General features: G+C 42.0%; 1 protein-coding gene across 2 annotated transcripts in view; it reads left to right on the top strand.

The window, feature by feature from the left end:
• Positions 1 to 5412: 5412 nt before the first annotated feature.
• The window catches only part of armc2 (armadillo repeat containing 2), a 34190-nt gene continuing 24875 nt past the window's right edge, over positions 5413 to 14727 (top strand). Inside the window, exons 1-6 of one of the 2 annotated variants that reach the window (XM_079526716.1) lie at positions 5413 to 5615; positions 6366 to 6577; positions 6965 to 7037; positions 7676 to 7841; positions 9524 to 9665; positions 13932 to 13999. In XM_079526716.1, coding sequence (XP_079382842.1) covers positions 5568 to 5615; positions 6366 to 6577; positions 6965 to 7037; positions 7676 to 7841; positions 9524 to 9665; positions 13932 to 13999 — 709 coding nt within the window. In that variant the 5' untranslated portion in view covers positions 5413 to 5567. Of the gene's footprint in view, positions 5616 to 6365; positions 6578 to 6964; positions 7038 to 7675; positions 7851 to 9523; positions 9666 to 13931; positions 14000 to 14727 lie in introns of both variants that reach the window. The other variant, XM_079526715.1, reaches the window with a different exon arrangement.

Below are 14727 nucleotides of genomic sequence, written 5' to 3'. Positions count from 1 at the left end.
AAGGAGTCAGTTAGTCTCCAGAGCTGAGATAAAGATAGGGTTTCGGTTTATTTGTTCAAGCAAGCCCACATCATCCCTGTTTCATCAGCCGACATGCCCAAATTAACAGGTACTACAGTGTACTACTACAGTGTACACACACACACGCACACGCATGCACGCACGCACGCACACGCACGCACGCACGCACGCGCGCACACACACACACACACACACACACACACACACACACACACATCTTTGGTGGGCACGTCATCATAGGCAAACATTTGATGAAAATAGCATATATTCATTCATTCATTCATTCATTCATTCATATAACCATGTTAACAGCAAAATTGTGTTTTCCACTGATCCACTGATCAGATGTGTGTCACCTTTGTCCATCATTATAGCTTGTGCAGTGTGTTTATATTCAAAACAGTTCACTGCACCTCTGTTTCCCTTCTGCTATGATGATGGTATCATTTTATTTTGTTTTGTCGCCTGTTGTGCTGAGTGTGTGTGTGTGTGTGTGTGTGTGTGTGCGTGTGTGCGTGCAATGCCGTGCATGCATGCGTGTGTGTGCATGCGTGCATTTGCTTTATCAGCTCACACAGGGTTTTAAAAAGCACATATCTGTGTGTAACATGAGTACATGTGTGTGTGAGCCATTGTTATTTTCCATGCAGACGGAGCAAGATGAGTGATAAGGAGGCGACTGTCTGCAGAGCGCGTCCGTCCGTCCGTCCGCCGCATTTGAATGGCCTTGTCAGTTCCTTTTCATTGTTGTCTTTAAAGACGTCACTCAGTAAAATGCTCAATGTTAATAAATGTGTACAGTACACTGCAGACCTCTGTGACCCCACTCCGGATAAGTGCACATGGAAGAAGATGGATGGATGGATGGATGGATGGATGGATGGATGGATGGATTGATTCATTGATTGTTTGTCTTCCTTGCCTATGTCTATACATGCCCCACTAATTCAACAGTGTGGAAAGAAGCTAACGCCTGACACCAAGGTGCATAATATGTTGTACAGTATATATACATTTGGGAAGGTGGTTGCCGGGACCGAAACTGGATGCATATACAGTAGGGATTTTCCTTGCATATATCTTCTGTTGTTCTTCATGTTGTAAAAATAAAAACTGTAGTGTGTGTGTGTGTGTGTGTGTGTGAAGCAACCTGTACTGTACTGTACTGTACTGTACTGTACTGTACTGTACTGTACTGTACTGTACTGTACTGTACTGTACTGTACTGTACTGTACTGTACTGTACAAAAAAGGGCCAATACTCCACAAAACATACTGAAACCTTTTCTACAGTACAAGTAGCCTACAAACACATCAAACGAGTACCGCATATCTGTATCTGCATTAGAGCACAAATCCCACATCTGTCATAAGCAAAACTGTTGACTAAGAGAGAGCGTGCTAATCTCTCATAGGTGAAACATCGACCCGCTGACACACAAAATCTTTGCCCTGAATCAGGAGCTTTCTTATCTCCCTGTTGAACAGCCTCAGAGAAGTCAGAGATACTACACTAGTCTACAGTAGATGTGAAACTGTAAGCCTGCAAGAGAAGGGCAGTTGGCAACGACTCACAGAGTAACCTATGACCAGCAAGAGTGCCTGCAAAGCATATTTCAGCACCTATCTCTCAATCAGCTACAATCAGCAATTCTATTCCCAAATGAGATATCCACCATTTGCTGATATGAAGGTTTAACTTAAAATGAAGCTATCAAAATACTACCGTTGGTATAAAGCATTGCATGGTTTAGGGCCCAAATCCATTTCTGATCTTGTGCTATATCATGAACCATCCAGACCCCTCTGGTCATCTGGGACAGGTCCGCTTTTTGGTTTGCCGCTGCCTTTTATTTCAAATTTTAAATCATTCTTCTGCACTTTTAATTTAATTTCTTACTTTTTATTTGTATTATTCAAGTATATTGATGTCTTAATGCTTAATGTATACTACTTAATAAAAATACTGATACTTAAAATGCTATATACTAAAGTAATATGTCTACAAGTCCAAAAGACTACTCGGAGTAAGCTACTTATACACACATTATGGTGAAAGGTTCTTGTATGTATATCCTGAATGTGCTTTTCAAAACATCCAAACCAATTCCTCTCGAATTTGGCGAGAGGAATTGGTTGAAAGTGGTGAGCAGCTTTTCATTATTTTTTAGAACGTTTTGCCTTATGAGCGAAATGAGATTCAAAACAGACTTAAATTGATTGTGCCATTACAGCATAATTGTGGGCAACCTCTATTTGCCTTTCCAAAAGAAGTGTACAACAAGTCTGCTTTAACTTTTATAGTGCGCAATAAAGCAGTTATTGTGGGCCACCACAATGTAAATAGGCTAATGGTAATAAATAAGCCCTCACACGTCATAAAGCAATGAAGAGTGCGGTAGCAGCAGGGCAGTGGCTCAGAGGCAGAGTGGCCATCTTGGAATCAGAAGGTTCCAGGTCGATCGCCGGCTTCTCCTGGCCACGTGTCGAAGTGTCCTTGAGAAAGACACTGAACCCTTAGCTGCTCTCAATGAACAGGTTGGTGCCTTGCATGGATTCCTCCACCATGTGTGAATGGGTGAATGTGAAATACATTGAAGAGTGCTGTTTAAATGCAATCCACGTGTTGTAAATGTGACATGAATCCAACTATTGATGGCATATATCTATCAGAAACTTTTTTTTTTCTTCTTTTTTACTATACTGAAATCATTCCACCTTTTATTGAGACATCATCATGCTGATACGACCAGAGCAGGTCATACAGAAAACATGCGGCAACAGCAACAGGGCCAAAACTGGGGACAGAGAGATGTCATTCTATTTGGGAATAGCAATTGAGCAGGAATAGCAATTGAGCAAGAGAGCGAGAGAGAGAGAGAGAGAGAGAAAGAGAGGTCCAACCGTCCTCTGACTTCCATGTCAGCTGTGTGTGTTCTCTATCATTCTAAGCTCTTGGCCAGGGACGGAGCTAGTTGCCTGGGCAACGCACCACCTTCAAGGAGGACGATTACTCTGGCAAATCAACCCATTCATTCCTGTGACGTGAGCAGCACTGGTATCGGTGACGTGCATATGGTACATGTGCTTCAGTGTGTATGTATCAGAACACTTTGCAGAAACCTTTGAGAGGAGCTTCACTTCAAGAGGTGGGCTATGATTTCGGTCCATGACCGCATCATTGATCTGTCTCACTAGGCCACAATGAAGTACCGTTTGACTATAAATTATAATAGCCCCCCACTGCTTACCATGTTATAGTGCCAACTGCCCAGTATGCCCCCCCTCCCTTAGTGACAATGAAATCACAGAGAGCATCTTCCCCCCTCCTATTGGCTGTAAAGCACCATGGTGATGCCCTATGATTGGGCATGCCATGTATGCACTCTTGGCCAATCAGGTTCACTGTATCCAAGAGACTGAAGCATGTAGGGCTATTTAAATCCAACCAAAGACTGACATTATTGCTCAGATTTATATTTTACAGTGTAAAAAAAAAAAGGAAAAGGTTTACGGGAGGACGTATGTGCAAATCCAGACAGACCTGATGTTCAGAATGTTCGGCCCATCTTCACGGGTTAAACCGTTAAAGGGAAGCAGAGTGAAGCGTGAGTTGAATAAATGAATTCTGCATGTTGGAGACCCGGAGTCTGGACCGCACTGAGTTTATGATGCATACAATTTCTCCTCCTTTTTATTACCTGAAGCTTTGCCTTGCACTATGTGAAGCAGCTGACAAGAGCAGAGACAACACTGTTCAATCGAACGGACAAATGAGCTAAAAGCCGGGGGTCTGTAAAAACCATGGGGCAGCCAGAGCTATTGGATTTTCATGGTACATCAGGAACAGGATTGTGGCTAACTCGCAGTGGACCACATTTACAGAAGAGTCTGTGATGAACATGGCGTACTGTAGGTCCATGCCGTGGCCATTTTGTTTCAACTTTTTCTCTCATACTTTCTGGAAATACAAAAATCCTCCCACCAATTTAGCCATCACAAACTTATGGGGTGATTTGTTTGCATAATGTGATTTATGGATTGTTCTATTGTGATATGTATCTGTGGTATATGGCATTCAATTGAAAGTCGTTATGTTGTTCATGTATGTCTTTATCTTGTACTCTGCTCTGGGGGTTGTAGTTGATATCAGAGCTGTGTCTCGGTGCACAGCCTACAGGTAATCTGAGATATGACATGAGCAGAGCCACACCGCCATACTAAATGCAATAGCTTTGCAATAAATGGTTAATGGTCAATCTCAGCTGAAGAGTCTTATTACTGAACTTGGGAGATTGTCTAAAGAACCTGGTACATCTTGAAAGTAATGAAATCAGAGTTATAAGCTAAAGCAAGCATAGATGCTCCCAAACAAAACCACAACAACAAACATTAATGTTGACAATTCCTTCAATTACGATAATTGAGTGTGTGTCTTTTGCATTCAATGAATTGTAAAGTCGTGAATTGGCAAATTTGCTTTGTCTTCCAGTCTTTCCTTCTATATGACTCACTTTAGTGTCTTCAATACACAATTCCATGTGTTAGCTTAGTTATCAGCTTCAAGCGTAGATGGTGACGAGAAAGTAATATTAGAAACTATAGCACGCTATCTAGTGTTTCCTTGGAAGAAGTTTAATTGCGACTGTAGGTCGCAGTTTACTATGAAAACCTGCATTTCATGTCAGTCAGTCAGTCCGTCACGCCTCATGACACGCTCCATATATGGCCGTCTCCATATATGAAGATCACACCACTGACCTCAGCCGGCAAAAACTAGAGATCTCAACAGGCAAAAATAATGAATATATTATATTCATTATTTTTGAGGCTCAAAAATAATGAATATATTATATTCATTATTTTTGAGCCCCTCCTTTAATGCCCAGCTTTGTGTCTGTGTTTACCCCATATCGATGACATCGACGCGCGCACACACACACACACACACACACACACACACACACACACACACACACACACACACACAGACACACACACACACACACACACACACCATCATATTAGTAAACTACTGGTCAATTTAAAATGGACAATTTTGAAAAAAAAAAAAAAGATGCATGCATGAAGTTTGAACATTTGACATTAGAGGACTGATAATGTCTCATATTGATACAATGACTACAAAACATGAGGTGCACATGTTTAGGTGCCAACTGTATTCCATTTCCTCCTTTTCAGTTATTAATTAAACTATTCTACAAATAAGACTCTTTCACTCCACTTAAACGTCACAAAAGAAACGTTTTATTTTGTATTTTCTAGTTGTAGCTAGCTATAACTTGTTATTGGCAACACTCTTGTTTGTCTTTATGTTATATGTATTGAAGTTGTAGGTTAGATGTGATGACATCATACAGGCTCGTAACCGTCGTCAGGCACGCGAAACTCATTACTGAAGCTCGTTCACGTGTGACTGCTAGCCTGCTAAAAGCTTATCTTGTGAACTCTGCTGCTTCGACGCAATTAGGATGTCAGAACTTTTCCACACTGGCTATATAAGTTGACCTTTGCGATTTTTGGAAATGATTCATAGCCTAATTGGTCTGGAGGTTGAACACCAACTTATAACGGTAAGTTGTGCAAGTATTTTCCCCTTTCATAGACAGTAGCCTACAGCGTTGGTTTCAACAACCTCTTGTCAGGATTGTCAGCGTTTCTGTTAGATATAGTATGATAAAGTTGGGAACGCCTTGCAGAGTTATTGTCTTAGATTAAATGTTCACTGACCGACAACCATGCATGGTTAATAATACTTTGTTATAGTGCTTTCTGGGGCATGTTTTGTTGTCAGGTCTGCTTCTCCCCCGCGGCACTTGGTAACCATGGAGATTGAGCGTGAACGCGCAGACAAAAATTGCCTCGTTCAGAAACTATAGCTGTCAAAGTGGTCTGGTCTCCGTGCAGGATATAACATTATTCTATAACTATTACTAATAGTAAAATATAGAAATATAATTTCACCTAGAAGTAGCCTATATGGTAGGCTGAAATTATGGTCGGTAGTTCTACTCTACTACCAGGAGTGATACAAAGGAATTTCAGTCAATAGCATTGTTTGATCAAGCTAAAACAATGATTATTGATGTAGCTTTTAGGCTAATAGTTTTGCCTTGCCTGTAATCTGTGACTGTGTGAGAGCAGACCTGGAAATGTGTCTAAAATGTCACAGTGGCCCACTCAGTGCTATTCAATTAAAAACATTCAATGCATTTAGTGTAGGCCTACTGTATATCTCACTCTTTCCATGTAACACTTTAGTTATGTAATCAAGTCTGATATCGTTTTTAAGACGATTCATTTTGTTTTGTCAAATAATATAGAACCATATAGCCTCTATGGAGAGGAGACAGGACAATGCCAGTCCACTGACACTCAGGCACAGCACTCAGAAGAAGACCTGTGCAGAAATCGTGAATGAAGCCAGGCAGTCCCTACGCGTCCTGAGCACACAGCGACCTTTCACCCCCAGGGACACTCACAGGCACCTGTTTGGAGACGCCCATCGTGACAGCAGACCTCCATCCACCTTCAGGTGTCCACCCATCAACGTTTCTTTTAAACGTCCCTCTAGTCTATAGCTGCAACTATCGATCATTTTTGTATAGTGATTATTCTATGGATTCATTTTTCAGTTAATCAACGTTTATTTTGACATTGTACGTGTTGCATCGCGACACATTGTGAACCATTTGGGGGGAAAAGATCAAATATTTTTAAACCTTTCGCCCCTAAAATTACTTGCCCAAAATAGAGATATATTATAAATTGACGATTTCGTTAAATTATCAATTATTTTGTAATAATAAATGATATTGATTAGTTTGATTAACTATTGCAACCCTACTCTAGTCCCCATGGTTGTGGAATAAGGACAGGATCACATGCAACCTGTCAAATTTACCTTTCATTCTCCTTACAGTCTTCATGCTCGCAATTTTGACACCCCCGATTCGCGACCAGGATCAGGCAGTCGCCTCTCCCCACTGACCCATGTAAGTTGTCTCAAAAGCAAGCCGACTCCACACCTGTGTACAGTATTTCACATAGTGGCTCATATCCATGTTACGGTTGTGTAACTTGTGTAAAGTCCGGAAGCTGTTAATGGTGGGCTTCGTTATTTCAATATCCTGAATGTTAGCGAGATGAACTTGCAGTCTTGCACTGAACACAAATGATCAGCAGCAGTGAATTGAATAATGTATCATCATGCTACTGACACTAGGTGTTGTATTCAGGTTGGCTATTTATAGGGGGGGGGGGGGGCATAATCATTTTTATTTTAATGAAATTTAAGGCCTAATATTTCTACAACATTGCGCCTAAACCCGTGGATAGCCAGTCCAGGGCATAAACAAGAATTTGAAGGGTAAATGTACCGTGCATGTTCAAATCATGTATACCTTACATTATTTTTCAACCATTTTCCAAGGCATACATTTTTCTTTTAAAATATATTCTGGAAAAGAATACCAATTTAATAACGAGGTTCCCACAATGTTTTGGTGCCCATTCGACCTTTATCCAGCAATCCATCTGCTAAAGAAAAACAACCCCACAAGATGGGGAGGTACTGTGCATGTGCTAGCCTTGAGAATGTAAAGTCATTGTTGTTGTATGTCTTGTGCTATAGAAGCCACATTTTCCAGCAAGCTGTGATGTTGCAGAGCCAGTCAAGGCCTGTCCCAAACCCCCTCCTGTGCCACTGGAAGAGAAGAGGGCATTGGCAGGGACACGGGCGCGCCTCCTCCGGGCAGGATCTCTCACCACATTGGCACCTGTACATCGAGCGGCGGAGGGTAAGGATGGTGAGAGAAGGATGGCCAGATGACATCATGTGTACAACGCAAATGGACGCCGGCCCGTATTTCGGTCTGGCCTTGTATCGACCGTTATTCGACTTTCGAATAACTTTTGACGATATCGGTATTGGCAGCTATGCAGCCAATGTGTCCCGATTTTCAGCCACTTTCGACTTTATGTGAGCGGACATGAACAGTGATGGATTTGTGTGAGCGGATATAATTGCATATCTAACAGATATACATTTGAAAATGTAATTATTGAAAGGAAATCCCTTATGCTCTGTACTGTGAAACGTTTTTCATAAAAGCAGGACAGGATAAATACCAAAACATTTTCAACCTGGCGTCCCTATATAATAAGCTCTATTACGTTTTTAGAAATCTTCAGAAACGGCCGATCGACAAGCTCACCGCATGTCACGATGCATTGTGAGTAATGCATTGTGAGTAACCCTAATATACCACACTGTAGATCGGCTATTCTCTCTATTTTTTAAATTGAGCTTAAGTGGTTAAATATTTAAATGTTTGAACTCCACAGCCACACTTTTATACAAAATATCGGTCAGGGGAGGTTTATATCCTAAATCAAATGTACAATGAAAAGCACAATAACATCACATACTGTAGGGTGTGTGAACCCCCACCAATCAGAAGAACACTTAACCGTTAACCGGCCTTTCACGTAAATCTATGTGAATTGGATTAATCTGGCCCTGCACCAATCCCGTAGATCTACGTGAATTGGTCTTTTATAGTGCTTTTGATCGATCGAGTCGAGATGCTACTCATAATAGCATTGGGTTGCTAGGTGATGTCAACAACACTGGAGCGCGCCATCTTGATCACCGCGCGCATACGCATCCATTCTATCTGTTTCTTTCAATCGCTTTTATCTCCAATTACTTGTCCCAGATGGCATTTCTGGTCAAAACAAGGTTTATTCCACGGCCAATAGCCGACGCTGTGATCCTCCCGATCATGTTTTATCTGCACTGATCGGTAGACTGGAAGTGGATGTGACAACACACACACTAGTATGACATCATAACATCCGTTCGCATCTGTTGGCTCTTCAAAATAAACGGGGGGAAATCCTGGCAATATAATGATAATTAATTCAATAATGCTGGCGGGGAATGTATTAAGATTCTCTATTCCAACAGTCTCTACACTACACCTCCTCATTTTTCATTTAAATTAGCTCTCAGGATCGTGCTGTGTTGCCTGTGTACACACTAAACTCCATCGTGTTAATGTATCCATTTGTAAAAAAAAAAGAAAAAAAAAGGACATTGCAACAGTCTTACAACAGTTCACAATGGTCGAGCTTCAGACTCTACCTCAGTTGAACTGATGGAACAACTGGGACCATTCACTTCACTTCACCCATTGCTTTGCAGCTTTAAATCATCCATTCTGGCAGCTGAGTAGCTGAAGAAGCTTTTCTCAAAGGGAAATAAATGGATTCATTCACAGGCCAATATTATACCTGATTTACATTCTCGGTGACTGGCTTGGGTGAAGAACCTACTTTATTGGTGCTGTTTTGAATGGAAAATGCATAATCTCCTTCCAGATACTTTGCTCACTACAGTACAATAGTGCTAGTAATAATGATAGCACTTGTACGTCCTGTGAATAACCTGTTGCCACGTCCCCTCTGCCGTCTTTAGCAAGGGAGAGATTAAGTCCAGGCGAAGAACAAAGGCAGCAGTCAGCCAAAAGAGAGATAAGGAGACCCCCCAATGCAGACAACACTGAGGTCCACAGCACCGGACCCCGCAAACCTGGCCCACGCAGAACAGCAAGCGAAAGGTATACTTTATTCCCCCCCTATCCGATTTTCTCTATTTGTCTCACTCCTGCACCCTCTGCACTTTTTTGAAGGGCGCTAGTCCCCTCCAATGCGTGGCTTTTGAAGATTACGTCATATAGCAGCCAAGTCTATGGGCTTTTTAACATTTGTTTAGAGCACTAAATAACGGCGTGAGACCCGACATCACGACGTGAGACCCGGTGCCAATGCCTAAGCTGTAATCCTGGGAGATACTCTCCCTCTGCCAACCTCGGGAGAGCCCCGAACTGAGCTCATGCTTTCTGTATGTATGAGGAGTGAGCAGACCACTTCTTATCACCTGCAGGGGGGAGTTTCCTCGTTAGGACGTAGCGCGTGGAAGGAACACGTTATTCCAACCAGTTCCTTTCCCCTCCATCAGTGCCCCAGCTGACCAGGGGGAGGCAGTATAGAGACCAGGATTACTACATGTTTTTTTGTGAGGGTACTACCTACCCTATGGGACACAGGGAGAACATGCAAACTCCACACAGAAAGGCCCTTTCGCCAACACCACCTATAGGGAATGGGCTGATGATGCGGAGGAGAGAACACCCACCATTTCAGACTAAATCGACCTACACACAAAGCCACACGTTTGAGCGGTTGGCACTGTTCAAAAAGTATCTAATGGGGGTCCATGGTCAAATTCATTTCTTGTAATGGGTCCTTGAAATTAAATAGAGGGTATATGCACATGTAAAAAGTGATTGTCAAAGTGAGTTTAACGTTGTTTAACATTGTTTAATGAAATCAGGCTGTCAAGGACAGAAAGTCGTTTTTTGCCACTCATTAGTCAGTAGGCGTTCCTGCATAACTTCCGGGTATGATGATGATGCCATGCGCATACTGCATACCCTCTATTGGTTGAGAATAACTTCCATAGAGATAGAGTATGTCATGGCCATAGCTAGATCAGCCTCCTGGCCAAACCTGTCCCCAGTGAGACTTGGTCTGTCTGACCTACAGTATCAGCCTTTACACTTCTACTACACCTCAGAGAGGCTAAAAGCTCCTATTTTTATATGCCGACCTCATCAGCCGTGTGTCAGCGTGAGGGACGTTACTCTAGTCTGAATGCGAGGACAGGGGGTGTGGGGGCGGGTGGGCGTTTCGGGGGCTGTCGTTAAAATCCATCCGCCTATCGATTTGGTGGGGGCAGCTGCGCCTGTGGGGGGGGAACGACTCATAAAACACTTTTACTGGACGTCTGCTGTATCGACACCCAACCCGCCCACCCCACCTGCACAACCTCCTCACCTCTTGCCTTACAAGCCAAGTTAACACACAATAAGTGTATGACACCATTAAGAAGTCAAATGCTAGAACTGGGCCAAGTTCACTTGCAGTGTTGGAAAGGGATTCCACATGACAGAACGACATCCCGAAGATGAGGCTGAAGAATTCTTGTGGCTGTTTCAGATTGTACCTCTGTGATACAGTATATGTTGCCAACAACAATTAGTACAGCACATCCTGGTACTCACACCACACACACTACAGACGAGATCGTTTGGAAAAAGACAAAAACCCACAAAGTATTAATACACAGTAAAATCCTCTGTTTTAATTTACTCTGAGACCCCTTTTCTGCACCGGTTGGGAACCGGTTCCTGTGGTTCAGCCAGACCACCAAAAGAGCCAGACCTCCAAAATTGGAGCGTTAATTATGAGTGGGCAAAACCATACCTATATTAAATTATTTTAATATAGGTATATAAGAAAATGTGTAATACAATAAATCATTGTCTTCGAAAAAGCTATTCCTGTGGAAGGGTTATCATGTAGTAATTTAGTTATATTGATCCTATAAACAATTTTATATAGGTATGGTTTTGCCCACTCAATTCATAATTAACGTTCCGATTTTGGCTCATGGGCTAAAAACTGGTTCTGAAGAGGCCTGAGAGGGTGTGCAGCTGTGTGTAACCAAATGAACCCAGACAGGTCCATTTGTTTCCATATGTACACTATCAGAATGATATAACTGTAATAGACCATTTGGTTCGGTTCCTAACTATCAATCATTTAGCTCAGGGGTGGGCAACTGGCGGCCCGGGGGCCACATGCGGCCCCCACCTTCACTTAATGTGGCCCTCAGGTTAATGTCAGAATACTGATATAATATTGGTTTCAGCTGTTACAATTTCACAGCATGCAAACATGACCCGCTTTAATTACTTCAGTCTAAATTAGTAGCTCATTGCTCAACACAAGTATAATTAAAGGCATTTGAAATGACATAAAGATGTTAATTTTCAGGATTCCAAAAATTCAAGATTTCAATTTGAATATAGCAAAAATTGTCGATCTACAAGCTCAAAACGCGTCGCAGCGCGACGCATTTTGAGCTTGTAGATCGGCTATTTTTGCTACGACAGTAATATATGGCCCTAGGGAGTGAGTGTGGAAATATAGTGGCCCTCTCCATCGTCAAAGTTGCCCACCCGTGATTTAGCTGGACATTGTGTATTCTCTCACAGTTACCGGTAAGGTAAGTGAATACTATAATAATATAGGATTGGAATATACAGTGTAGTAGTTTGAGGAGATGGGCCTTTCTATGCGGAAACATAAGAGACAGCACGACATATTAATATGTTGAGTTGGAGGAGATATGTGTGTAGAGATAGGGGAGATTAGCCATCCTCTTGGTTCCTTTTTCTCCCAATAAGCCAGGGCTTTATAGCTCCAAATGGCTCTCTATTAGATTTGGGTGCCCATCTGGGCAAGGCTGGCAGCAGCAGTGTGTGGTGACTGCAGCACACTGGGCCAGCCTCTAAGACAGAGATGAGGTCATGTCTCAGAGAATGCTCTATCACACAAAGAGGCCTTATTACCAGACTCCTAATCCTATCACACAGAGCCATATAGCCCTGCCTCTGGCATTCACAATAACATGGCCTGGCTGGCACTCCTCTTGGCTACATGTGCACCGGGTGCCATGCAGCCTTCGCCAACCACTGAAACGATGGTGTCCCGCACCAGAGATAGCAGACCTGCAAGCTCACAACGTGTCGCACCTGCCATGCGCTGTGAGCTTGTAGTTCGCCTATTTTCGACGCACGACACTGTTGTGCGATGAAGTATGAATTGAGCTTCACACACTGCACCCCTCGAAATGAAAACCTGCTCTATAATTCATGGGTTATACATAGATTTATAATATAATTTATTATATTTGAAGAAAGAAGTGTACAATAAGTATCTTATTTGCAGTGGGAAGAAGCTACTGTATCCCATTACACTATAAGCCTATAATAATAGGAAATTAATGTGTATTTTAGGTTTCTTTTATTTGCAGTGGAAATACAGTAAGTTAGTTCCTTCACTGCACCCATATTACTGTCCCAGGTAGGCGTATTACAGATCGCACCATGTAGGCTAGTGTTAATTTATTAAAATGGCTATTTTTTTAAATGGCTTTAATACAGTTTTTAGAAAATGCCTGGCCGATAGAAAGTGGTTAATGCCCGGTCTCCTTATGTCAAAAGACTTTGATAGACAGTGCCACGCGGAAGGCAAACCACTATGCAGATGGTATCATGACATGAACATGTTATTACAAGGTCCTTTCAGTTGTTAGTACATGGAGGTGGTGAGACTGCTGCGACGGAATACAATGACGAAGCAAGCATGAACAGTTTCAGCTCGGCCAGCCAGCCACAAAGTTAAGACCTTGCTTCCTGTCTGTTACAAAGTGCAGTTTGTCTATGCACACATCCCACAGCCATACTGTACAGTAGGACGTCTCATGTTCATTATCTCTCTTTCTTACACACACACACACACACACACACACACACACACACACACACACACACACACACACACACACACACACACACACACACACACACACACACAAAGGAGAGATAAGTGCACACATGTGGTGTAATTTGAGGTAAAGGGCTGTTATTCTAACCTCTGTTGCAATGGGGACACCTAGTGGCCGATGAGTAAAGCACATGTACGTAATACTACTGACATGGAAACTGTTGGACAGAACACAAAGTCAGCAACTTTCCAGCACACTGCACTTTTGGCACTGATGCATTCTGTGAATTTTCCTTTTCCATATCCTTCAAAAGTTGTGTTTCCTTTTCAAGGTCAAAATTGGTCAGTGAACCTACAGTGATGACCTAACCGCCTAAACAAGTCATTACAACGGCTTCATCTCTGTTTTATTGTGAGCGATCTGATGTAATCAACTCTCTTTGTGTGTGTGTTTTGTTGTGTGTCTACAGTGGAATAAGACGTTCAGATGCTGACTCATCTGTCAAACCGACAGAGTGCGGAGCAGGAGCCAGAACAGGTTTGTCCTGATAAGCTAACTGAATTTCACCGTTTTCCCGATGCAAGAAAGCATCCATTAAAAAAAAGAAAGAGAGAAACAATGATTGTTCTGATCAGTATGGACTTGGATGGAGTGCTCCCCAACGTTAACTTGCCCACTCACCTAAGGCACTCAGTGAATTTCTTTAAGCACTAAAGTCTTTTAGTGCTTATTTATTTGACCGAGATACATTGAAACCAAAACATGCTTGGGTTTATAAATGTTTTGCGTACAAAATAGACCAATTACAGATCAGATAGCTCAGCAAGATATAAAGAGAGAAAAGCAAGGAGAGGGCTTGAAGTATAACAGTACACAGCAAAATCCCAAGTGTCAATTTAACTGCATTTAATGGACACTTACAGACAGGTATTTTTACACTTTGAGAGCTAAATCCAAAGTTACATTTCATTGTGTAACAGCAGAAGGTGGAACGTTACTTCATAAACAAAAGAAAGAGAGTCTGCATAAAGCAACGATAACTATTTATTCTAAACTATGGTTCAATATGTCTGTTTCTTATGCAATATCCCCCGCTCACACCCATTGATTTAGTTAGTATGCAACAAAGATCTAATTCATTCAACCATACGCCTGAAGTTAGATACTGTATATTGAAATCAAACCAAGCCCTGCTTAATAAGAGCCAGTATTTCTGTATTGAGATTCTGCACAGAAAAATCCTCAGTGTTAATGAATATTTTACT

Source organism: Electrona antarctica, assembly GCF_951216825.1.
Source record: "Electrona antarctica genome assembly, chromosome: 17".
Lineage (NCBI taxonomy): Eukaryota > Metazoa > Chordata > Actinopteri > Myctophiformes > Myctophidae > Electrona > Electrona antarctica.
This window is presented reverse-complemented; position numbering and strand designations above follow the sequence as displayed.